This window comes from Apiospora marii (genome assembly GCF_038362585.1).
Source record: "Apiospora marii strain CBS 49790 chromosome Unknown utg000005l_segment0_segment0, whole genome shotgun sequence".
Taxonomy (NCBI): domain Eukaryota; kingdom Fungi; phylum Ascomycota; class Sordariomycetes; order Amphisphaeriales; family Apiosporaceae; genus Apiospora; species Apiospora marii.
Genome location: NW_027117377.1, coordinates 4,605,821 through 4,632,249, shown reverse-complemented (window position 1 = coordinate 4,632,249; position 26,429 = coordinate 4,605,821). Strand labels below are relative to the sequence as shown.

Genomic DNA, 26,429 nt, shown 5'->3' with positions numbered 1-26,429 from the left:
GTGACGAATCTTTCCAAACTATGGCATGGCATGAACAGCTGGCACAACGACCCTTCGCAAATCAATCGGCTTTCAGCAAACACTTGAAAGAGGTTCACAACCAGACACCCTTCCCTTGCGATGTCGAGGGCTGTGAAAAAGTTGGTGCCAAAGGCTATATTAGGGAGAAGGACTTGATGAAGCATCGTGTAGCGAAGCACCCTGAGGCCCCTGGGCACATTCCGAAGCCACGTCAGGATGTGTACGACTGTAGGATGGAGGGCTGTGATATGACCTTCTCATCTACTACAGGGCGATTCGATCACCAGTTCCTGTATCACTGGACTAGAGAGCAACGAGATGCGTACCGGAAGGAGCGGCAGTAAGGGTCATCATAGTCCTTCTCATCCATGTATTCAGATGAGCTACATGCACTCAAATGTAGTGCCCTGTGTCACGACATTGCAAGTACGGGTTGCCTCCTGGTGGTCAGACAGCTTGTGGCATTAGAGATGATTTGGTTACTATCGATTGTTGGAGTAAGCAAAGGTTTACACGGACACTCGTTTGGGCCTGAGGCTAGCTTTCCATTTTGCGTGCTGTTTCTGAGACCAATGTTCTGCTCACATGCTCTCGTTGGTCATACACGATCTCTTTCTTCATTTTAACTACTTCAGCTTACTTCAGCCTGCTTTTTGAAATCACATTCTTTTTTCCAAACTCAAAACACATCGTTAGAACTTTGCAGCAGGAAGACTGTTTTTAAAACCGGCATGACTGATCTATAATCTTGACTGTGGATGCTCTCAACAACCCTTGTCAGCCAAAGTGAGTGCTACAACTACAGTCAAGGACATCCAATTTGTGTCATGTAGTCTAGAGTCTATGTGGGAAACATTCAGCGATGTATATCTAGTTAGAGCATATTCCGGCAACATGCAACAAAAACCAAGCTGGCCCTCACTATGGGTTAAGCACACACTCGTCATGGCAAACCGGACGAATCTCGACAATCTTGGGCTATCTACACAATATTCAGACTGATACACATAATGGATTTTCACGGACAGAAAAGGAAGACGAGTTACGCAAATCAAGCACACGAGATGTATCTACAGGCAATACACAATGTTGTGAACCCATTTCAGGAGCAACATGTCAGAAAACTTATCAAGTAATTGGAGTAAAGAGTAATTTGTTGTATCTCAATCGGTCTCTGGGACACTCTGCTCCTTAAGTATCGAGCAGAGTCAATGTAGATACCGGATACTCTTCGAGGTGCCACCGTACGGATTCAACTGAATGTCCAGGAACCTAGTGATACGTTGCCATGCAAGCGAACCACACGATCTTGGCCTCAGGATGCATTTCATTCCCCCAGCTGTTTGTTAGAGGCTAGATGCTAGGTAATGCAGTTTAGATTCTCCCAAGGTTTGCCTGTTCCTCGTTGTACTTGCAGTAAATTTTCCAGGTATATAGATATATAAGGCATCCCTGATTCGTTTACAATATGCTAATTTGTTATCTTCCAGCTTGGTTGAAAGTGACCAATCCTGCATCCGCACGCTTCCAACAAGAAAGCTAATATCAGACAAGAAATGATCTGGAATAATTGGTAAAGCGGAACAAGCAAAATTGCTCAGCTCAGTATCGTATCTTTTCGCTTTTCATTTTGCCCCAATCGCCATCCCATCCCATCCCATATGGTGCCGTGCTTGCAAGAACTGCACATCCTTGACTTGGAATCGATGAGATCCTGCGTTCTATTAAACTAAGTACCGAAAGATAGAAAACCAGTTTCGAATATCATGTCTGTGCTTTCCTTTTCAGTAGTTCATTGGACTTGGTCATTACTTGTTCCGTGTGGTACAGTCTGCATGACGAATACTCTCATACTCTAATATGGAACTGGGCTGTGGCAAAGCCCCGGAACCCGCTATGCCTAAGATTTACTTTTGGGTTCAGAGAGTAAACATGGTGCCCAACGCTACCTTCAAGTAACATCTATATGGCCTTGGTCTCGAACCTATACCATGATAGCCTACAACTCAGTTCTTTAAGAGCATAGCAGACCCTTTGAGTGCCGTCGTCTCTCCACTGGCAGTTAGGGAAGTGTGTGGTACGTTTCAGTACCATTCCCCCCCTGAATCTACGACCCTTTTAGAAAACCGAGGAAAGTTGCGGGCATGAAGTGGATCAACACATTGTGCACAACCTTTGGCTACTTATGGGAGGTCTGTACTCACCTTAGCCTGGCTATACTGCATATTCAGAGCTCGATAATACATGGGCCCGAACGTCTTCAGCCTTCGACTTGATATCAATATTGTGCTACTCAGTTATTGTGCAAGATAACCAAACTGCGAAGGGCAAACTACGAGTGTGCATATTGACTTTCCAAACGAGAAGCATCCATTTGAATCTTCCAGCCGCGAAGTCATGTCATTCTGTGACCTTCCAGAAGCAGATTGTTTGTTACGTAATTTTCAGTCCGCCTAGGTATATCTCGACTCAGCACTGGGTCAGTGCTCACAACGAGTTTATCACACTTATTGGCCCGACATTGCTGCTCCAAGAAATTAGACGATGTCTTCTTTGGCTTACCAAATGCCGATGACCTCGAGTATGGGAAGAGCGGTCACTTATCATCCATCCATGATGAAGGACACTTTGTGCAAGGAATACCGAGTATCCGGCCATACACTAGGTTGCCCCAGATGCCTCACGAATCTCAAGTGTGCCAATAAAGATTCATCGTAATGACCATCCACCAAGTCACGTGCAATTGCCCTTGGGAAAGGAAGGGGCAACTCGTCTCTGGAATCCTCTCAGCCTTGAATCTTGCTGTTGCGTATCCCGACTCCTACGGAGAAATCTGCAACCTGCATAACATAAGCTGACGCTTTTGGAGCCGTATTCTATGCCGCTCCGGTATCATCTACCGGTCTCGGTCTATGGCGAAGCGCAAGACCCGCCACATCTTCTCCGACCCCGTTACCTCAACCGGCAACCAAGCAGGGCAGCATCCGTGACGCCGTCCCGCTGTCGCTCACGTTCGTCCGAAGACAACTCATCTCTGAAGAACAGTAGGTCGGAGCCGCCCGTCACGGAATGAATGATTCTCTTGGTAGATTTGGTTCTATTGCCATTTTCTTAGACCAATCACACGTACCAGCAACCGCCCGGAATGCGACACTTCGCATATAATATTCGAAATATTAGAATCCATAGATCATCCTAACCCTACGCTGCCACACCAAAGGAGCCTGGCTGCTTCCACACACACGCCGCCAAGGCGGAGATGCTTACAACTGACCCTCATGTTCCTCCTCCCAGGCTTCTGTCACTTTCACCCGTTCTCTAAAACTTGTCTTTTCCACGGAGCACATTCAAATGGAAAGCTGCCGAGCCGGGCACATCGCCATCCCGAAACGGCATTCCAGGGCAGACGGTGCCTGTCCCCCCTTTCTCCGACGGACCGATCCGTACACGCTATGGAACCAATACCGGAAACCGCCGCACCTGATAAAAAGACCATGGATTTGAAGATCGTGTATTTTTCTCCCTTTGGTGTTTCTCTCTCTCTTCTCTCCCATATTTGAACCCCACTTTATCCAATCCTGCTGCGTTGAGGTCTTGGCACAGAATGAAAGTCTTACACAAGATCCGTGATCACTTACAACCCTTGAAATCATAACAAGCCCTTCTCTTAACTTCATTATCTAACCCTCAGCTGTGGTTTTTCATGATCTCAGTATTACATAATCACGGACCCGAGTTTCCACTGCCGATCTTGGCCTCTCGCAAAACAATTTTCGGTTTTTGACTGGCAGTCCCTTCTCACCAGGATTTCGTGTGTCAGCTGCTCGAAGAGAGACAGACGACCCCGCATTCTAACCAGAATTCAATGCGTTTCATTTCGCTGCTTATATGCCTACATAGGGTTCAAATGCTTCGACGATAGAAGTATTTGTAGGGCGCTTTTTTCATTCAAGCACACACTATTATGAGGTATTGGACTCAGTGTGCTATCCTGAACTCGTGCGCACGCACACACCCCAAATTTTACAAGGGTGCAGTAGTAGTATTCGCTGCCGTTGCCGAGGCAGTACTGCCAGTAGTAGTAGTGGCGGCACCCGTAGCAGCAGCAGCCGCAGCCGCCGCAGAACTCTCTGTCGCTGCCTGCGCGGTAGCTTCTGTCGCCGCCTCCTCCTCCTCCTTGATTTCTTTCTCTTTATCATAACACTCATTGCAGCGCCAATGGAGACCCCTCTCTACGGGTATCTTGGCATCGTCTCTGATGCAATCATGATGGTACATGGGTTGGTCGCAATCCTGAAAAACACGGCTCATTAGTCTTGGCTCCCCCGTAAGCGCTGTTTTCTCATAGCTGGTTGGTACCCACCAAATTGCTGCAGATCAGTGTGCTCGGTCCTGAAATGGACAATCCGCAAACATTGCAACCCGACCGCGACTTGATCTTGGGCGAAGTCGTAGGCGACTTCGGCTCTGTCGACTCATACCGAGCCGTTGACCTGGCTTGTCGCGCCAACGCCAGTACTTTGAGGACGGTTTCTTCCGAGATGGCATCCCTGGCCTTCAAGTAGGCCAGGTGTTTCATCGCCTCGTTCATGCGATTTTGCGTAGATGCCATCCACGTCGCCTTCTCGTGCACAAAATCAAGATAGACATCCTGTAAGTGAGGTGCCATGGTGGCCTTCTCCTTGGATGCAAATGCGTCCCATTCGGCCGCATACTCCTTCTCATCTGGGTGCACATCACTGTAATCCTTAATTATGTCACGATGCTTCTGCAAAAGCCACGAATTGTCGATCTGCGGCTCATCCACCCGTGTACCGGGCTCGAGTCTGCACTTGCTCAAGCGATCATAGAGGTCTTGGCTGGTCTGAGGGATCCATTGCTTGGTCTCCCGTGGTTTCACCTGCTTAGGTAGTTGCTAGATTTGATTTCCGTCAGCGCACACCTCGCAATCAGATCATAGCTTTTGCCATACAAGGCCACACTTACCGAAATGGACTTGGGCCGTGATCGGCTTCTAGCCTTTTGAGGCGATTCGTCTTCGTCTGCATCGCTTTCCGCTTCGTCTCCACTGATCGGCTCGAAGTAGTCGTACGACCTGATAGACTTGGGCGTTTGCTGACCATGGTTCGTGATAGCAATGCGCCAGCCGCCTCGCGGACTGTGATCAAAAGCATATTTGAACTCGCGATGAACCTGCATGTGCAACTTCAACTGGTCAATCGATAGATGTGTAGCAAAGCAGTGAATGCAACTCCAGTTGTCCAGCGAACATCGCTGGCCGCTCGGCAAGAGCCACGTCGCCAGAACTGCATCCCCGCTCAGTTCCCCGAGCTTGCGCTTCTTCCGCTCCTTGGGCTCCTTGCCCCGGGCTTTGTCGCTCAGCTTCTTCAGGTTGTACGTCTGCGGCTTTCCACGGTTGCGCAGGGGCCTGCTCGGAGTAGTCGCTTCACCCTCGAGTTCTTCATCGTCCACCAAGCCGTCTGCATCATCGCCGATTTGACCATTGTCCAAAAGCTCAGTCCTGCCATTAACATGGCCATTGGTGAGAGGTTCCAGAGCACCGTTCAAGCTCGTGTCCTTGACGTCGGGCGGACTGGCGCTTTCCACGGTCTGGACTGGCTCAGTGAAACTTGCGGAAGTCCACCGGAGATCCATATCCATCCAATACGGATCCAGAACCCTAGCCGTGTCGCCAGAACCCCTCCGGAGCCGAACTTGCGATGACACACGACCTTTGCTGTATGTATACTTAATTTGCGATTGTAGCGACCATTTCCGCGGGGCGGTTGAAGGTGTGTGCATGCTCTCTTGGCCATGAAGCAAGTATCTCGGGGGCCAGTTGGGGTCACCAAATGACTCTAGCTCTGCAAGGATGAAGTAGCAATCGTCCAAATCGAAACCCTGGTTGTCGTTGCGTTCGACGTAGAGCTTCTCTGCGGCAATCTCGAACGCCTGTGGCAGGTGGATCCTAACGGCCTCGCAGACACCGCTGGCGCCACACCACTCTTTGATGGTGCACATCTGGCTGTCGCAGTAGAGCGGGCGCATTTCCACGCCGGCCAGCCACTTGAAGATGGTGATCTTACAGCGCGCGCGGATGCTGGGCGTGTCCTTCTTCACTGGGGACCCCCCGTTGACCAGGTTGACCATGCCATTGGTGGCCGACTTGGTCCCGTCGAAGCGCCATATCCTGAGGACTTCGATGCGAAGAACCCTCTGAGAATCGGCTGGCGGGGGTTGCTGGAATAGAGCCGGGACTGAGGCAAAACCATTCATCCCGGGGTTTTCGTCGGTAACGCGACGTCTTTTAGCTGGCCTGGGACTGTGGTCACCGGTCGCCGACTTCTCCCCATTGGTGGAGGATGAGACAAAATCTAAAGTTGACTTCCAGATGCGATGGAGAAATGGCGAATCGCGTTTGTACGGTATGGTTGCTGCCATCTCTGGGCGGAGACATCAGTGCAAGTAGCCCCCTCGAGTAGCGGCTGCCGCGGTCTATGCAACAACACGAGGTGTAAGTCAATGGTCAATGGGAACGGCTAAGAATGAGCCTTTTCCACACACACGCAATCAAAGATAGGCCTCTTAGTGGATGACCATTATCATGTATGTTACGCCGAAGTTTAAAAAGGATGACGATTGAAAATGGATAGACGCGAGTGACAATCTCCTGGGTCGGCGATTGTAGTCTTCGGTGCAGCGGGCAGGCAAGGAAAAGAATGAAGAGAGAAAAACAGGCAGGCCAAGATATTTGGTCGAGAGAGCAACTTGATGGATTGATGGATCAAGATGGATGGATGAAAGGGATTGGGATTGAGACGGGATGTGATGGGTTGGGATGAGATGAGAATGCGACTAGGTTTAGGAGGACAGTGAGAAAAGACAGCTCCGGGGGCCGGCAACAGCAAATCTGAGTTTAGAGGCGTGCAAGTAGTAGAGAACCATTCGTCGAGTCGATCAACCGAGAACCAACTCAATGCCCAGTCTACTACTGCTACTACACATCAACAACAATTAAGCTTAACTTGCAGCAAGCACGAAAGACCGTCGCAACCCGGGAGTGTGTAAACAAGGCAATGCAGGAAGGGAGTAGGTAGTATACAGAAAGAGAGAAGAATACGAAGAGAAAAGGGGGCATACACCTAGCCGCACGCACACAAGGGGACGGTGGTGGTGTCGTGTGCGTGAACGTGTAGTGTCGGGATGGATGGGTATTCGATGTAATGTATGCAAATGCAGTTCACGGTTGCGAAAGGGAAAGAGAAGTGAGAGAGACGCGTACCGTGCCAAAATCAGACCCAGCTCGCCGCACTCCCACGGACAGGGGGGGTTTCGGGTCTGGCTGCTGTGTCCTTGTCGCCTGCTGTCCACAAAAACTCGCACTGGCCTTTTTTTTGCTTGCTTCTTCCTCAGGAACGGAAGATCGCGTCACGTGCCGACGCCGAACTTTTCGGGATGGATCAGAGACAGGTGCTCCGGGAAACTTGGGGAAAATAGAAAAAGGTGACTTTGAGAGAGGAAGGGAAGCGCCGGGCGCGTGAAGTAAAGAATCGGCGAAGGGAACCGTGCCGATTGAAGGTGGATGCCAATCAAATGGAACTAGTGATGCCAAGCAAGCATTTCAATGTGACTCTGGTCATCTACTGGCTGCTGCTATTCGAGGCTCTAGCGACACTCAATTAGTAGTTGCTTGCTGTTTTATCGAGCCGCGAACTCTATCGAGGCGTAGCTATTCTCGAAATGCTTCCTGGGTGAGGAATATCTGTTCAGTTAGGCAAGCGAGCAGAACAAAGGGACGATAGAAAGATTATGCGAGTGAGCGGCCAACAGCGTATTCTCTTCGCCTAAGGCAAAAACAGGAATAGCATGAGGTTGCACCTGGCTCTAAACTCATTCCTTACAACCCGGACCCCACTAAGGTCGGACTTGCATGTATTAATTATATCTCCCCAGTCTCACTGCCAGAATCTTCTTTCTCGATTTTTCCCACATCGATGACGGGGTCAGAGAACTTCTGACCGTAAGATATACCCTATTCCATGCCGGCTCTAGCACCTCATCTACTCAGAGAAGACTGAAATACGAGTTTGACCCATCTTATGGCCCTTCTAAGAGAGCTTGCTAACATGCCAAAAGTCCAGCCTTCTCCCCGAACATGGGGATTTCGTGAGCCATATTCTAGGCTCGCTGGTCTTTTCATTTCCGTGCTTGCAGTATGATGTCTCAGTTCTACAAGCAGGAAAATTACAGATCGGATTGGTTGCAAACCAGACCTTGGGCAACATGTCGTCGACCTTGTTGTTCTATCCCCTGCCAAAGACGCCAGCCACCGTAGGCCACCATCCTACTCTCCCAGAACAGCCAGCAAAGCCTTAATTCCCATTATGCAGCGAGCCTGCGGTTTGGAAATACAAAGGCAAGCCTGTTGACTACAAGCCCGGCGCACTTCCGCACAGATAGTCACTTTGATGTTGGCATGAGATGGGTGACATATGGGGAGCTCGGCGTTGTACGGAGTAGCACAAGAGCAATGCTGGACTGACAGGGATGACGGACTGCTCATGACTTATCCCGCAACTCAACCAAGTCACCACTCTCGCTCATCAACATTCATCAGAGCGCGACATGACACATGCAACATGCAACATGCGAGGGAGCACACGATAAAGGGCAGCCGCGGCCCAGTTGGCTGTCCTGACGGCGATAGTCGGATTTTACTGGACCAGAAAGCAGCAGCCGATGGGGCGTCTTCCGCATCCTGACTTACAACGCAAGTTGGCTGTCTTCTTGGCAGAAGCTTCTGATCGGTACTTTGTTTACTTCAAGGGGCCACTTGAGGATGGTGACAGCTCTGATTGGTCCCAACCCCTTGACGGGGCGCACGGACTGTTCCGCCACTGCTTATCGAAGAGGGCGGAAGTGGGACTCTGTCAAACGATAAGGCCATTTCGCGCTAACTCTGAGCGATGATCAATTGACTGACTGCACCTTCCGTCGTCATCGCATTCATTTGTTTGTCTCCTACTCTGGCCATTTCGCGAAAAGGCCGTCTGTTGTAACCGCACTCGCCCCTCTCCCTTTCTTGTTTATATGACCATGATGCGATAGGGGGAAAACGCTCAAGAATCCTCTCGCGTCCGAGTCTGCAACTCGACTCACAAAGAAAGCCGCGTTCTACTTGGCCACTGCCCCCCCTCGGGTACCTCTTTGGCCCAGACCGTGAATCTGCGCGGGTTCTGCTTCGATCCTCCCCACCACATTCACCTCACCTCATATCTGTTGCGCTCTCACCCACGCAACATCGCTACGATCCAACATGGCGAGCAGCTCAGACGAGGATTTCGGCGCCGACTCCGACTACAGACGTCCACGAACCCCTACCCGCCGACCGCCCGCTCGAACCGCGAAACAGAAGGTACCTGCGCGCAAGACTCGTGCCAGTGCTTGCAACTACCACGAGACTTCTGATGAGGACTCGGGTGATTCTGCCTCTGGCGCCGAATCGGCTACTGAGCAGACGCACAATACCGAGGCCAGCGGTCCAAAGCGCAAAAGAGTCACCTCCAGCAATCAAAATGTTCGCCGCTCGAAACGTACGCTTCGCAGTTTTGGGTCGCCCACAACACCTCAACAATCACGCAAGCGAAACGGTCCTGTCAAGAGGCAAACGCCAACAAACCACAGGTCAAACCGGAATGCGGATATTCAATCACAGACCGTGTGTAGCTTAGCTGGCAATTGGGCATCACTCCCTTACCTGGTTTGGCGCGGTGTCTTCGACGAAATCGCATCACCTCTGCGCGATCTATCCGCCCAAGACGAAGCCAAATCCGAAGCTACGCGCACCCTCCTAGCATCTTCCCGGTCATCGAAGATCTTGGCCGAGCCTGCCTTGACTGCACTGTATCAAGCACCACCCCTGATGCTCTGCTCGACACACCAACTACTTCACACGCTTATGACACCTCCAGACTCGACCATGTTCAACTATCGGCCGAAGGTTGAGGTGTTGCGTATTGAAGTGGAACAGACGCTGAGCAAGAAGAACTGGGGCACATACCTCAATCTTAAGGAGCTAATTCAGTATCTGCCCCGTCTCAAGCACATCGACTTGTATACAGCTCTGGATGCGAAACCTTGGCGCCAACTTGACAAGTCGGTCCGCTGGAAATATTCGCCTGAGATGTTCAACGCGTTACACTCGATGCCCCCCATGGGCAATCCGGATTTAAGGGATGAGGGCCTCACATACCTGCCCCTGGAGAGCTGGAGCTGGAGCGCTCGTCTCATACCTGCGGCATGGACTATGGACGAGATCCGTTCAATACACTCTTCTCAAAGCTTCCAGTCCCTGCGCAAGATAACCTTCATCAATTTCCAGGTTCCGTCAGTAACGAGCAAGATTAAGGATCCGATCGCCATTGCTGCCATGGACAATCCTGTCATCCGGGACATTGCCTCTACCATCTCACTGTTGCCCATGCTGGAACACTTGGTCTTGGAAGCTTCAACGGTGGCGAACGGGTCTCTATTGGAGCAGTTGCCGAGAAACCTGAAGCATTTTGAGCTCATCAACTGCTGGGATGTTGAGGCTGAGCACATGGTTGATTTCTTGCGGGATCGCGGTCATTCTCTCAAGAGTATCGTCCTCAACCACTGCCAGTCCCTCAGTCTACAGTTTCTACCTATACTGGGTTCAGCTTGTCCTAATCTGGAAGAAATCCATGTAAACACTAAATACTTCCGTCACCACGAGTTTTACAACGATGATCAGCCTTTCTGGGATGTTTTCCTAGAGCCCGATCAGATTCCGACCTGGCCTACCACGCTACGGTGCATCAATATGCAGCATCTCCAGTTCAACGAAGCTCACGTTGCCGCGCACAATTTCTGCAAGAGCTTAGAGACCAGCGCTACGCGTCTACGTCATCTTCGCAAACTGGCAATTGATATCAAACTAAAATGCGATCTCACCACGCGAACGCTATTGCGAAATCACTGGACCAAACGACTGCAGACTATCTTCAAGCGGCCACTGGTTGTACCCGCTTCGGTGGCAGATGCTTCTCGCTTGGCTCACCAACTCGAGCAAAAGGCTGTACTAGAGCCCGGACGTCGGAAAAGTCTGAAGGCTTGCTCGACGCCCATGCGACGGAGTATTCGGCTGGCTGAAATCTCCAGCCCCGACGTGACACAAGATGAGGCATCAAATACAAGTGGCCGGGAGGTCAGTCGAAGAGGCCAGGTCAGAAAAGAAGCCCGACGACTTGGCAACGAGAGCCATGATGCCGATGATGAGGGCGAAGATGAACTTTCAGCGGAGCTCTACACTGATCCATTGAAAGTCGATGCTGGAGCTGTACAGCGATTATGTGATGTTGTCGAGATTCAACTCGACAATTCGAGAGCCGTCGAGGAGCAGTTCGTCATAACTGACATTCGTGGCGGCCCAGAGTCTGAGGAGGAAGAGGAGGAAGATCCTGACTGGAACGGCCACGACGAAGACTTTGATCTCTGATGAGTTCCCTCCTGTCTGGATATGCGTGTCGCGCATGGCAGTTGCTGTGTTCGACCCCTCACGGCTGTACAACTAATACTCAGTTGGCTTGGCGTTGTGAGGAGTCTATTTTGCTTTTCTGTAGATACTTCGACGCCGAACCTCCACCAATCCTACCACTAAAGAAATGCACGGATGGACTTGCATGGCCAATGGATGGCAGTATAGGGGCGTGGACGAGGAGCTTGGCTGGGATGACCTGATACCCCAAAACGAACAGCCAAAGGCAAGGCAGCACATGCCTCCGTTCACATCATGAAGAATATTCTTGTAATGAAATAGAAACCACAGATGCTGTATTTAGTTGCGATAAATGCACAAACGCTTTGCATTATGACTCGAGATCGACATATAATGGAATGCCAACAAGACGAGAACCCCAACTTTCAACCCTGGTCACATCTCGAGCGGGGCCGTGGTGATGGACATGGCGCCAAGCTTGGCATCAGCAGGCAACTTGACGAGTTGAGGGTGTTGGTGAACGCTCCGATTGATTTTGGATGTTATCCAAGAGCGCTGAGTTTGGACAGCATTGGGAAACTCGCCTCAAGTAATTCCCTTCGCACCCTTGCAGATGAGTTTTGGTGGACCCTTAAACCGCTAATGTTGGTGGCCCTTATTCCTCCTACTCGATCACGTCAACAATTCTAAAAGATCCATCCCGTGATCTTTGGTGTCTTGATCCGCTGTATGGGCTTCGTTTCCAGAGCATGACCAAGCCACTGTACGAGTGAGAGCTTGGTCTGGGTTGTAGATTAGTAAATACTTTGGAATATATGCCACCACAAGCGGGTAGTCTTTCTCTTTTTCTGTCTTCTTATTTCTCTGTGACAGTGCAACGACTTCAATCATTTAGCCACCCGCCTTCAATGGCATGAAGCTGCGCATGTAATTTGCATCTGGAGGATCACCTTGTTCAATCACCTTGTTCGCGCACATTGCGGACCCGGCTCCTAATACATGATGGATCGGTCTGCTGACCGAAGGTAAAGAACTCGAGAAGACCTTCCTTTGGGGTCCTAAACCAGTGGACATCTTAGTCGGTGTCTAATCTCCATCCAGTCTTTGGGTGGCGTTGCCGCGTTGGAGGTACGGGTCGGGCTGTGGGCTTTGGGTGAGGTTGGATTACGCTGGTGATCAGTATCCACAATCATCTCTTTCGGAACCAACTGTCCTCCTGTGACTGACACCTTGTTGTGGTGTTGTCGAGGGCTCAAAGTGCGGATCAGCCATAGGCTGCTGAAAACCAATGTTGGATCGTCATACGTTGCTTCTCGGAGCGTTTGTAATGTTATTATCGTCTCCTCAAAGCTGCAGTAACTACTGAATATCTGTTCCATGTGCTGTAGAGCAGCAAATTAGGATGGAATGGGCTGGAAACGGACTTGTTTTCCTATGGAAATATTGTACTCCCGGAGCAAGCGGTAAGTCCCGACGCTTCCAGTGCTGTTTCATCACCTTACAGGCTTGTGATGGAGATTTAATATACTAAATAAGTGTGGCTTGACTGTCGTTGCCGAACCTAACACGGAAGTAAGGAGAGAGCAGAAGGCTTTAGTTCAATGCTTCAATATTATCCAGCCTCTTAAAAAGGCTAAGTGATATAAAGAAGCTTGGCCAACAGAAAGGGTTTTCACTTCCTCAAAACTCCCAAGTTGCAAAGATACCTGGCTGCTACGGGTAGGGGACATGATCAAGCCCGGATATTTTACCAGTCTTTCTCATTCAAATTTTCATAGAGATGATCATAGGGGCTTAAAGCTTCATGGGTTATCTCTTTCAGGGTCATTCTCAAAGTACATTGCAGTTGAAACGCTTTCTAGCTTCTATTATCATATCACCATAACGCTTGTTTTCATCAGTCTTCCCAGATCAGAACGAGTCTCTGACAGAAAAGAAAAAGAAGCAAGAAGACAAACAGGCAGATCCAAGAAATTCGAATAGTATCCAATAATGCTTTCATGCAAGAGGATAGCTAGCTCCATGTCATGGGAAATACAATCAACTTTCTCGCGAGGAATTTTCCAAACCCGCACGTACTACTTGGGTAAGTTTTCATCTACATAGGTTACATGGGATCTCGACTCAATGCCCTTCCGAGATCTGGGATGCCTCGGCGTTGACTCAGGGTGCTGAATGATCTACTACATTGTGTTTCTGTTTGTTTTTCTGGCTGCTTGACTTGCCATGAAATGAACAAGCCATATACCAGCTTAGGTGGTTTAGCATCCAGGAGTCATCAGTCTGGTAAAAGTAACAGTCGATGACAAAATAAACCAAGCAAGTTGATACATTGCAAACGCCCACGTCGTAATGTGTCATATGACGTGAGCGTGAGCCTTAAGGTCTATAAGTGGGATTTGTCCGCCATGGACTGGACATTGATTATATGATGCATATATGCATGCCTGGTTCAGGCGGATAACCGTGGCTGCAAGTAGTGCCGGACGACTATTTTGTCCATTTTCTTGAAGCCTGACTCTTCAATGTCAATTTTTATGCACGCCACAATGAGTGAAGAAATTATTCAACTGACACCGGCGCCGTTGCGACAACCAGATTCACCCTCATAAGAATAAACAATTGAATGATTGATTCAATTGTCATTGCGTGTCATTGATGAAAGGTGCTCAACGAATGATGCTGAGTCATCCTGACGTCCCACTGGTGCCTGCTTGATGAATTTGATGAATGATGAATGCCCCTCATCTCAATCGGGTTCAACAACGACCCAAAACGAGATGATATCACTTCCAGAAAGAACATTAAAGAAGGCGCCCAAATTACATCCTGTCACCTTCACTTTTTGATGCATTATCAACCTTTTCAGTCCCATCTTCTTCATTTTCTTTATTTTATAATAAAACACCCTACGCTTCTCCCAAGATGCCGGAGCTCCCGCTTGAAGTTTGGAGCAACATTGCTGCTGCTTTCCAACTGCAACCCATGAAGTTGGGGATGTATGCCCCCGACGCAACCTTCTTAGCAAGACGAGCATGTCTTCGCAACCTCTGTCTGACAAGCCATAAGCTTCTCGCAGCAGCTCAGCCTTGGCTGTACGAATCCGTCATTCTCTACCACGATCGTGAAGAGCCATCAAAAGGACCAGAGAGCCTTGTGCAATTATTGCGGTCTCTGGCTACCTCACCATCCTTGCGACCACACATTCGGCACCTGGCTTGTGCTTTCAACCTATGGCCGACCCGCCACGGCACGAGACAACCTCATGATGTCATGCTTCAGGAGTGGCAATCTATGCGTGGCTTCTTTGAAGATCTTCCTCCTGCTGAAAAGGGGCTCTTTGCCCAAGCTTCACTCTTCGAGCCCCCAAACCAGGCTCAGGCACCGCAGACCCGGTCCTTTAGGGTTGTCGATGAGACCCAGCAGCCCAACAATGACTCACAAGAGCCCCAGAAACTACTGGCAATACTACTCTGTTTTGCCCCCAAACTGCAGACAGTTTTACTACAGGGCAGTTCGAACCCTGACTCACTGGCGCGACCTTTCTCCGGCTTACTGGAGCACTTCATCAACCAGGGTGGTATTGACCAGAGTCCTGTTCTGTCACTCTTGTCGACAATTCGTTTGCAGCCTGATCGTGGCGCCTCGCTTGAATCATGGACAGGTGTCCAGGTCTGTCAAGATATTTTCGCCCACCTTCCAAGTCTGCGTCGCTTGGACCTTTGGAAGGCCTCGTCTATCACAAGCGCAGCGATTGACACCCCTCATCGCAGATGGGCCAACGGTCTCGAAGAGATTCTGGTTGCCATTGGCAATGACATGGGGGGTGTAGTCGGGGTCGTGGAACAGGCAACCGCTCTGAGAAATCTCAGAATCGACTTCGTAACTGCGCGTTCACGTTACGGCTTGCCTATAACGCCGCAAGGGGATTTCAACCAAGCTTTGCAACGAAACGCGGCAACGCTAGTGAGACTGAGGCTTGCAGGCATGGCTTTCAACTTGCAACGGCAAGGAATAATTCTCTCGTCCCTCCCCCAACTTCGCTGCGTCGAGGATCTCGAGATCGAGCACCAGCTACTGGTCCGCCCAGGCCTCACCACCGGTCAGGTACGGGTCCCGGACATGCTTCCTCCTAACGTCCGAAGACTCAAGCTCTTATTCCTCCACGGCTGCAACGACCACTTCAACACATTCGTGCTCACGTTTCCGCTGGACTTGCAAGCCGCCAGACTCCAGGGACGCTTCAAGCGCCTGCAGAAGATCCACCTAGAAGTCTTCCTCGCCACTGCTGGGGATGACCCGAGGCTGATGACGGCTATCGACAACATGTTGGTGGCTATTCTTGGACAGGGCTGTATTTGCACATATACCTTGAACCGTGCCGCTTGGGACGCCGACAGCATGGAGCCCTGGGCGCTCGATCTCGATGAGGTCTGGTGAGACGGTCACACTCTCAAAGGGGGGGTCCTACTAAAATGGACTCATGCGGCCCTCTAACAAAGATTGGATACCGCGTGCCAATGCCATTTCAGTTACAAGACAGCAGAAAAAATGAATCCTCATACAAATCGCAAACAAGTATGTTCCTGTTGATAAGGTTTAGTCTGTCTATAGTCTCGGCTATATTCAAACTTTAAACGACAGCTCCGATATCCACATTGATATCCATAAGATACCACGTAGGAGGCACCGATAGAAGACCCTCTACCAGCCAGTAAAGTGGCGGCGATATAGATGACGACACGTCAGGAAGGAGATACCCTTCCTCACTTTGGACTGCGACCTGAGAAACTTCATCTTGCTATTTGATATAGATATGTCTAGACTGGTAGAATTCGGAGTTAGTGCTTTGATACTCTTTATGATGTAGCAGTTCTGTCGTCACTTTAATGTCATTGGCAGGTTGTATCCAGTATGTATGATTCACACTCTCAGCAGGGTAAGATAGGGGCCACCCGTTATCTTGGCTCCGCCACTGACTGATGAGTGCTTCAAAAAGACGAGGCCGCACTTCTTAGATATGACGGCAAGGGACATCTGAATGTTCCAGTCGCCGCCTACTTGCTTAGGAAGAGAGTCGGTCGGCTGACCTAGACGGGATGCGTATGCCGAGTGCAGCAACTCTAAAAGGCGGGAAGGCTACAAGTTAACTATGCCCAGAATAAGGAGTGTTTTCATTCCGTTTACGGGCGATGTCAAAATCATAGTGTGTCGAAAATCGAAAATTTTTATGATCGACCGAGGAGGTCTGAGTGGTGCGCCTGAGTGAAGGGCAGATTGATTAGATACGGAGCCGAGAGGCAAAATTCTACGGATGTGGATCAAGAGGATCCTTCCGCCTCCCCGAACGGTCCGATGGCCGTTGGCTCAGGTTGCGCTCTGAAGTTATTGAAGAAAAACACGGGAGTGGAGGGGAGGAGAAAGGCAAGAGAGAACAAAGCGTAGTAGTATCCATCTACAGGCGGTGGTGATCTGATCTGGGTCGTCCAAGATCTAGCAAAAACCGTTTCACATAAGAGGGGGCCGTGGCTGGTGATATAAGTATATGCCGAGGTTAATATTGTTCTTCTCTTTGATTGCTGCTAAGCCTGTTGAATGTCCTGTCAAGAAGCGCGATGCCACATAAGCACAGGGGAACTGGCGATCCGGCAGCCACTCGGGGCGGCGTACCGAATTAAAGGGAGGATGTTCCTGTCAAGTCACGTCGCGGCCGACAGAAAGAATCACGGATCATGTCCCGGGGTGGAGCAAAAAGGGTCGGCGGGAAGACGCTTGCCGCTAGTATTACAGGCAGGATCCCTGACATGCCGGCAATACTCCGTAGTCTCTCTTCAGTCGCCAACCAAGAACGATTACTTTGAGCTCTCTGAAATGGCAGGAATCCGTATTGTGGAACTTGCACCGCCTTTTGCCTTTTGAACAGTCCAAAATTTCTCTCTTGGATGTTGATCGTTACGAAGAGGCAGAGGCAGAAGCAGAAGCAGGTCACTTGGCATTGTGGAGACATTCTCCAGCTGGTTGGGCGTACCTGCCGCCAACTACATGGAAGACAGAGCTGAGAATGATGTCGATCTGCAGATGGTCGCATGCCACCATCGACAGTCTCCATCACGATGCGTGAACCGTTGAAGATCTTCTTGATGTTAGATCACTCGTGACTTTGACGTTGCCGCTGCCGGTCAGTCAGACCTATTCGGACCCAGTTATTGGCTCACTGCCGGACGGGGTTCAATAGAACAACAGCAATTCAGGCGGCGGTAGAGGCCCGGGCAATTCTCCATCGCCGCAGAAATCCTCCCTCGCCCCAGCGTTTCAAGTCGGCATAACTACCGCCATTGCGGGCATGCGTTTTGTTGCAAGGGCGGCTGGCTTTTCCCACAAGGGCCAATTACCCAAGGTACTTACCTACCTGCCACACAGACACCCCCATTGCAGCAGACGGGGGATCCACCACACAGGGAACACCATAAGTCCGAAGTTGGTAGGCCGTCTCGATACGCACCATCAGATTTGCACAAGCGCCAGAGAAAAGTGCCAGCGGCAGTCCGACGTATAGGTATACGAACAAGCCGCGTGCTAACGACGGGAACCTCTTGTAACGGCCGAATCAAGTCACCACTACCCGTATCATGGCACAGCCCAACAACGTTGGTTTCGTTCATTGCTGTGCCGACTTTGCCTTGGACCAAAAGCTGGCAATAGATTAAATATATCAATTCCGCCAGGCCTGTCCTCAGTTATACGGGACTGTGAGAACAAGTCACCGAATGAAGCGAGGTACCGCTCAGCGAATCATAGGCAAGAGGGCATCTGCCCACATCGCCGAGGCTCATTCTGCTGTTTCTTAAAGCCGAATAGACTTCACAGCGGATTATAGTCGACGAGGTGAAACCCGCATTGAGGTTAGTCTGTCTCCTCCGAATCGTGGTTGCTAAAGTGTATGTAGATATGTACTTGCATACACGTACCAAATTCCGCAGGCAGTGGGGCCCGGCCGAGAGAGCGAATATCTTTGATGGGCAGGATCCATCAGCGAGATCCGCATTACAACGTTTAATCGCACATGTACAGGGTCTATCCCTCGACAATCGCCCTTACTCAGCCCATCTCGAGCGCAACTGCTCTGGGGGAAGGGTGCTTGGGCCTGGACGGAGATCGATGCCAGCGTTCGTGAGATTCGTGTATCCACAAACGCTATGGCTTACACCCCACGAACCCGTCGTCGCCTCTCGCACAATTATGGCACAGGTTTGAGGTCTGGTTATATAATGAATAGGGAAACTCAAACTCTCCCCTAACATCTGGGTGTCTCATCGGCCATAATAATCTACCTACTCTAAATCAACAGATTGGCTCTCCTTACGAGGCAGTGTCTGATGTTGACTGGATAGGTCTGGGGACTTTATTTTTTCCAATATCGTACTCAGCAGGACCGCGAATACCCTCATCACGTCTCTTCTAGTCAGAATGGACAACGCGATGGATCCGTCGATGCTACCAAACAAGGTTGACCAGGCAAATGCCTTGGTCAACATCTCGTTTGTCTTCACGGCGATCTCAGGTAAGCTCTGTCCCTTTCTCGCTTGGTATGTCGATATGCTGGGTGTCATGACTGACAGATGGTCAACTCGGTAGCTCTTATCGTCTTGATTCGGGGCATCATCCGAACCGGATTAATCAAGAAAACCGGACCAGACAATATCCTGATCTTCATTTCTATGGTACGTCTCATCGTCTCTCAGATTAGATGGCCGAATACAGTTGACTGACATATGGGAATGCACAGCTCTTCGTCATCGGCTACCTGATCTGTAACGTCCTTGCGCGGGACGCCGGTTTGGGTGCTTCGATACTCACCCTAACGATAGAGCAGATGGGGACTCTCCTCAAGCTCACATACGCCATCGAGTTGTTGTACTACGTGATCATTGTGACGACGAAGTGTTCTATCGTGGCCATGTATTACAACATTGGTGAGTCATTACCAACACACCATACAAAACCCGCTCCATCTAACCTATCGCCCCAATAAACAGCCCTGACCCGGTCCTTCCGCGTGGCCTGCTACACCACCCACGCCCTCCTGTGCGTCTTCTTCATCGTGTGCATCTCCGTGACCTTCGGACAGTGCCAGCCCCTCTCGCGGCAGTGGGACCCGACCCTGGCGCCCGCCGCCCGGGCCGCCTCGTGCATCAACACGACGGCCTTCTTCTACTTCACGTCGGCCTTCAACATCGTCATGGACTTCTGGATCCTGGCGATGCCCCTCAAGACGCTCAACTCCCTGCAGATCCGCCGCCGCGACCGCTACGTCCTCTACGGCGTCTTCGGCGCCGGCATCTTTGCTACGGCCATGTCTTGCGTCCGGCTCTATTCGATCTACACGTACACGCTATCTGCAGACCCCTTTATGGACGGAAGTCTCGTGAGTTTTTGCACCCAACCCCTTATCAAGCTGCGGTTTCTTTCGTCTTCCTCCTCTAACCAGAATCCCTTTCGTTTGACAGATCAACGTCTGGTCCATGATCGAGATCAACGTCGGCATCATGTGCGCGAGCGTGCCTGCGCTGAAGCCGCTCTTCACGCCGAAGCTCCTACTGGCCCGTCTGCGGGGCGAGGACCCCGAAGCCCCCGCCGTCCGCGTCCACAGCGGCAACATCAGCAGCGAGAGCAGCCGGCACTACCAGAAGAGTGCGGCAAAGGTCCATCACCACGCTGCCGGCAGTGAAGTTACCCTATCCGCCCCCGCAGGAGACGGTGATCATAAGCCGCCGCGGGATTCATCGGGGATCGCGATCCGACTCGGCTCGTCGCAGAAGCACCTCGTGGATGAGTCGATCGCTGAAGAGGACAGCGACGAAGAGAGCGTGGGCCAGCGGAACGGTCGCGGCCATCGCTATGACGACATGGGAGGGCTTGGGAGGCGTACAACTGCTGAGGACGAAGATGACGAAAACACCATTGAGCTCCAGCGGCAATCGCAGAGACGTGGATAGCTGGATATGAAGACAATTATGATGAGTAAAAGAGGAAGGGAGGATGGAAATGACGTGATGAGGACTGGACAGACTATGAGGAACTGGATGGGAAAGATTATAAGGATTCGAATACATTCGTAATAATTGTATAAATCCAACAACCATAAAAAGGTTCACACGTATATGCGAAGTATTGAGCTGCTATCTTGTTATGTACAAGAAACCCCGTCTCATGTTCAGTAGAGCCTTGCTAAGCTTCTCTTGGAAATGCACTACGCTCTCGACCATAGACGGCAAATTATGATGGTCATTATACATACAGATGAGGTACGTAACCCCTGCAGCCCAACTACTACCACCACATCTCTTGTTGCCGTAGCAGAACAGCTCTCACGACTCATTATTTGGTCCGTTTGTTCGCTTAGATATATGGTAATGCTTGAGCAAGTTACGGATATCTTTCCTTGGCTTTCGGTGAACTTGTATGGCCTATCCATACTATATACTACGGAAAGATGGACTGTGAATAGCGTAAAAGCTTGGACGGGTATACTCGTATTTGTTTTCAGGTGTTGTACCTAGATATGCCTCAGGATTTCGATGCAAACGGCTAAGAAGTTCTTGCCCCGGAGCCCTAATTTGCGCCGACTTCGCTTCATAATAGGGGCAATCCATAACACCAAGCAGTTATTAGCATACTCTTTATCGTCTGGTATCTTGGTTGAGGCTATGCTATGCCGATCGTTGTTACTCATGGTATTGACTAGTAGTCATTAAAGTTTGGTGCCCAAGTATCTATTTGTAGACCAATTCAAGTCATCCGGATATTGTGGGAAAATTCCGAGTGGCATCGCTCAACCCGTCCTTGACAGAAATAGCAAAAGATTGACGACGTACCGACCAACATCTTTATTTCAAAACATGTGTCTCCACTATCACTTTTGAACTAGCTCACTCATGTGTATGCGAGAAAACCGCGATTGAACTTGCTACCCAGATTTGTATCCCGTTCAGTCCTCCCACCGCCTCGTGATATCCTCGCATTGGGGGCTTTTTAGTCTTTTACCAACGTGGTCATGCTAAGCGCTGCCCAGGAAAACATCACATCAACTTTTCCTATCACTCATCGGTCTCTGAATAATAGCTTTCCGCGAGCCGTTCAATATTCCGACCTATGAGACGAAATTACAGAGCTACCCTGAGTAACGGACAGGCTCAGCAACGCCGCACCGAGTCATCTCCTCACGGGATGGCTTCTGCGCATATATAATATGGCTAGAGGCCACTCGTCAGCACAGGGTACCAGTCGTCCAACCACTGCTGGAGACTCAAAATTGAGATGGCTTACAACGGCAGATAGGCGTGGATATTCGTATTGCGAACATCGCTTCTAACCAACGGCAATAGCTCATTGATTTGTGCTTGCAGGAGTCCAGCGGCAGTGAGCAACCGACGAGACACTCCGTCTATCCCCATGCACAGATCTTCCATCGCGAACTTCCCGACTAAGTTCCACTTGCCCTCCCGGGGCCACCTGTTCGCTGTTGTTGTAGTCAGACATGAAAAGTTCTTTTCTGTGTTGGCCTTGCGATAATAAGGGGAGTGGTTGTCTTACTTGGTAGCAGCACCTGTACTCGACGGATGTCCACGAACCCCAATTCCTTGAGCCATTCTTCGACGTGCGAAACACAACGGACATCTCTCCCCATAGCAGTGGCACCAGCCGATAACAGCTGTGCCCATCGTTCCAGGTGAGTGCCTTCAGTCGTACCGTCATCAGAGCAGACCTCCCATGTCAAGGCCTGATACTCGATTGCCGCTCCCGCGTTCATGTTCAGAAAAGCCGATCTTTCGGGCATTTCGAGACCAAGTTAACATCTGCAAGGACCAAACTCTACATAGAGAGAAACTCACCTGAGCACCGCTCTAGTGTTATCGAAGCAGACGTTCATGCCACGCATGAAGACGAAATCGAATTTGAGTGGATAGTACATCCACTCATCCTCGGCATCGGCTCGATGAAAGATACAGTTTGGGAAACGCGAAGGCTGGATCCTACTCAAATCGATGCCCATGACTTGAGTCTGGGGGTGCTCTTCAGCGAACTCATTGGCCCAGACACCAGTGCCAGTGCCAACGTCCAAGACATGCTTTGTCGTTTCGAACTTGATAGGAGACAAGTACAACCTGCCACCTAGCGCAATCCTGAACATGCAATGTTGGAGGTCTGGGACACGTTGATAGTCTTAGTGATCTGATTCTGGTAATGCAGAAGGGTGTTGCTAAGCTTGATAGAGGGGGGTTGATCCGGCATGTGGTGAACATACCCATACGTTCCTGTTCCGCGTCATCGTCTGGTAGAGGGTAGCCTATAACCGGTCAGGGATTGGACTGGCAAAGCCGTCCTAGCGAGATACTCACGACCTGGCTTGAAGTTCTGGTACGTCCTGCCGCTGCTTGGCTCAATCACCGAGCCATAGTAGGGATCGTTGTCGTAGACAGAAAACTGCCTGTGTGAACAGGTTAACCAACAGTGTCAAGCAAACAGAAAGGTGATTTTGGGACCCACGAACGATGGGATTCGGCCGTATGTATCCGTATCATAACCGACCATGGGAGGAATGGGAGACATGGGAGGCACTGAAGGAGGCTGAGCGCTGCTGACGTAAGAGGGACTGTGGAGGAGTGAAGCGGAAGTGAGGACAGGGGTAATTGGCAATCCGCAAGGAGGGGCTATCCTATGTTGAGTACAAGAGCTCACAGGTCTCTACTTCTGGCTTTGGTACTATACCAGGCCGGAAACATTGAAGAATGATGAAAAACCGTGAGATTAGAGAGAACTGGACGTCGAGGTGGGACATTTGAAAGTAAGTAAGCGCAAACAGGAAAAATGGCCAGACCTTTCAGAGCTCCTTCCGTGCGTGAGATCGATCAATGTAGGAACATGGGGTGGGTGTGATTTGACCCGACAGTCTGGTTTGCTCCGTCTTTTCTTTCTTTGCTGCACCCCTGACCCTCCAATCCCGATCCTGCTGGCCGCTCTTTCCCCATCCACAAACTGCCAAACCCCCAAAGCCGTTTAGATTTGATGGACTGTAGATTATGTACGCGCAGGACATTGCGATGATTAATTTATCTCCCGCTACAGCGGCATCCAATCATCCGGCAATCGGTGCGGGGTTTCGTTTACCGACACGAATCAATACCTGTCAATCCTTTGTATCGCATTTGCTTTTTCTCCCACCCTCAGCCCACGCAGAGAGCCGTCGGCACTATCAAGGCCGCTTCTCGTGTGCCACCCCCAGCTCAACTCCTTGCGTGGCCATATTGACTGGGCGCCCAATCACCCGTCGACACCTGCGTCTGTTCGGATAGGTGACAAGCGACAAGGCGCCGCCGTGGCTCTCATCCGCGCGCATTCCTGCATCGTGTCCGCAAGGCTGGCCATTCGGTACTCGAGGGCAGCTATGTAGGTAAGTGGCAAGAGTGTTTTGCCGACCGGTGTGACACAAGGGCCCGAGGAACAGGGTCAGCGTTACATATGACATGTTTCCTACCCAGCGTTCCGGATATGGTGTGCTGTGATCATGCACGCACCTACCGGCATGATTATTGCTCTCCGCGAATGGAAATGCACTCTTGCCTTGCCCTCTATCACAATCACAGTTCATTTGTCGGTAAAACCAACAGATCAGGAATGATAAACCAACCTGTCCATTATTCATTCTCTCCTGGTACGGGACGTATAGTTTACCGTATCACCTGCAGCCATCCGAACATGGGCTATTTCAATGCAGTGTAAATCTCCACGTCGGCAAGAATAGCCCCCTCAATCTGAAAAAAAAAGCGCCTCGGTGCATCAATGACTATATTCTGAATCCGTTCATGAGTTGCAGTCTCATATTTACAACACACCACTGTATCCCTGTTCATCCCACATCAAATCAGGCAGGCGGGTGACAAAAGAAAGAGCACTGTAAATGCGCCTCGACGAAGTACCCTTCGAATGATGCTATTAATTCTAAGACGTACCACGATTTCGACTTAAGTGAAATTAAATAATAAAAAAACATTTTAATATTCTTTATTACGAAAATAGTATTATAGTTATTTTTTTTATTAATCTATTTCGTATATCTAAGAGTTGTCGTTCTGCCCGGAAGCTTATATTCTGTTTTGCAGTGCTCTTTTTTTTTTTTGTCACCCGCCTGTCAGGGGTATCTATAGAAGTACGCGTGGACTCGACGTGGCCATCTCAAGAGTCGAAGATCGCCCCATAGGCCGCCACACCCCTCACCAACATACCCATCACCACCTTGTCCGTGACCTTGGGGTTCGAGATGACAAACACTGCCTCTGCGTCCGACTCCCTGACTAGCTGGTAGGTCTCGGCGACGATGTCCGGATACCCCCGCTCCGTCGTGTTCCAGATGACTGCGTTTGGGTCTCCTCGGCGCACCATGGCAACCACTTCCTCGCCGTATGTCTTCAGCGGGTCTCGCGTGCTCCATAGCATGCGCATGGGGGTCTGTTCCGCGGCTATGAGCGACAGGCAGGGCCCAATACCGGAACCTGTCGCCACGACGACGATGCGCCGGAACAGGCGGCTCGTGTACAGGACGCCGTGGAGCGGGTAGCCGCGAACCCAGAGTTTGCGCCCCAAAGTATTGTCCTCGATCTGTTTGCCGGTCCAGTCGCCCGCGTTGCTGACCACAACGCTAAAGCCCGTGATCTTGGTATCGCCGTCGTCAGTGACGGTGGTATCTGGGATGGTGGCGAAGGCGTGCCACTCGGTTAGCGGCGCATCGCTCAGCTTGACGCCGTAAAAGGGCTTCATGGGTCGGCTATCGACTCTCGGTTAGTATATACTCTCATTGGGAGTGAACTGGGTGGAATAAACACTGGAACACGAAGGGATAAACACGGAAAGTCGCTTACTAGCGGAAGTGGAGACGCGTGGCATGGTCACTGAGCTTCTCGGGGTAGACGGAGTGGCGTCGCAGGCGCGACCAGGAGAGCAGGCTGCATGAGGTTGACACGCAGAAGAACCAGAAGTTGGGCGAGGTGACGACGACGATGCCGACGGGCCGAGCTTGTTGGCGTGCCCGCACCTGAGCGGCGAAGGCTACCTGGACCCAGAAGCTCACAAGCGCCGCCCAGCCTGCAAATCGGTGAAACATCTCGAAGTAGTCATGATAACGCCGGCGTAAGCTTGGGTGTGCTGCGACCAGGATCAACAGGAGCATCAGCACCACGATCCAGCTCGTCACCATGTTGACCAAGACGTCGGTTTGCGGATCGTTGACGAAGTCCCTCGTAGCTAGTGCTGTGTACAAGGAGTACCATACCACAGCCGCCGTGCCCGCACCGCTGTGACAGCCGCCGTAGTGGTAAACCTTGGCGAGGCGCTTGCGGAGGCCAAGGGGCCACGAGTGAGGGGCGCAGGTGAAGAGCTCGTACAGGAGGTTGACGAAGTTCTCTTGACGGAAGAGTAGGCAGCACATCAGGTTCGCCGAAGTGACCGAGACGACGACCCACGAAGCCGGGTTGGCCTTGGTGACTACCAAAACCGTGACGAATACGGCAAGATTGATGGTGAATATACCACCGAATATCTTGCGGTACGTCGAGGCATACCTAAAGCGCACCTTCTCGACCAGACCCAGTGCATCCCTGTTTGGGGACCCATTCGACTGGGCAACGACTTTGGTATTTCGCAGGGTCCCCTTTTCCAAATCGCTGGTGGAAGAGTTGACTGTGGCGGTCACCGTATCTTGCTGCGATGGAAGTGAAGTATTGGAGCCGTCTTGGTGCTGAAGCAGCTGTTGAGTAGCCATCCTTGCTCGTATGAAAGCAAGACTATCGTAAGGTCCTCGACGGGCTTTATGTTATGGAAAGTGCGTGAAGAACAG

General features: G+C 50.8%; 6 protein-coding genes across 6 annotated transcripts; 3 read left to right on the top strand and 3 right to left on the bottom strand.

Annotated features, from left to right (window-relative positions):
- Positions 1-4,044: 4,044 nt before the first annotated feature.
- On the bottom strand, positions 4,045-6,462 carry PG985_009319 (uncharacterized protein; the record flags this gene model as incomplete). Its single annotated transcript, XM_066829087.1, has 3 exons — positions 4,045-4,314; positions 4,385-4,936; positions 5,008-6,462. 3 exons carry the CDS (start codon positions 6,460-6,462, stop codon positions 4,045-4,047), a joined length of 2,277 nt encoding a protein of 758 aa, XP_066683999.1.
- A 2,875-nt stretch (positions 6,463-9,337) lies between these two features.
- On the top strand, positions 9,338-11,539 carry PG985_009318 (uncharacterized protein; the record flags this gene model as incomplete). Its single annotated transcript, XM_066829086.1, has 1 exon — positions 9,338-11,539. One exon carries the CDS (start codon positions 9,338-9,340, stop codon positions 11,537-11,539), a length of 2,202 nt encoding a protein of 733 aa, XP_066683998.1.
- A 3,273-nt stretch (positions 11,540-14,812) lies between these two features.
- On the top strand, positions 14,813-15,979 carry PG985_009317 (uncharacterized protein; the record flags this gene model as incomplete). The annotated part of the gene is made up of 1 exon (XM_066829085.1): positions 14,813-15,979. The coding sequence occupies one exon, from the start codon at positions 14,813-14,815 to the stop codon at positions 15,977-15,979; it is 1,167 nt and encodes a 388-aa protein (XP_066683997.1).
- Positions 15,980-19,006: 3,027 nt separating this feature from the next.
- Positions 19,007-20,535, top strand: PG985_009316 (uncharacterized protein; the record flags this gene model as incomplete). The annotated part of the gene is made up of 5 exons (XM_066829084.1): positions 19,007-19,100; positions 19,175-19,260; positions 19,326-19,512; positions 19,576-19,964; positions 20,047-20,535. The coding sequence occupies 5 exons, from the start codon at positions 19,007-19,009 to the stop codon at positions 20,533-20,535; spliced, it is 1,245 nt and encodes a 414-aa protein (XP_066683996.1).
- A 1,487-nt stretch (positions 20,536-22,022) lies between these two features.
- PG985_009315 (uncharacterized protein) lies at positions 22,023-23,378 on the bottom strand (the record flags this gene model as incomplete). Its single annotated transcript, XM_066829083.1, has 7 exons — positions 22,023-22,051; positions 22,133-22,365; positions 22,432-22,744; positions 22,845-22,886; positions 22,939-23,027; positions 23,091-23,250; positions 23,309-23,378. 7 exons carry the CDS (start codon positions 23,376-23,378, stop codon positions 22,023-22,025), a joined length of 936 nt encoding a protein of 311 aa, XP_066683995.1.
- A 1,394-nt stretch (positions 23,379-24,772) lies between these two features.
- On the bottom strand, positions 24,773-26,354 carry PG985_009314 (uncharacterized protein; the record flags this gene model as incomplete). The annotated part of the gene is made up of 2 exons (XM_066829082.1): positions 24,773-25,361; positions 25,456-26,354. 2 exons carry the CDS (start codon positions 26,352-26,354, stop codon positions 24,773-24,775), a joined length of 1,488 nt encoding a protein of 495 aa, XP_066683994.1.
- Between the last annotated feature and the right edge of the window lie 75 nt (positions 26,355-26,429).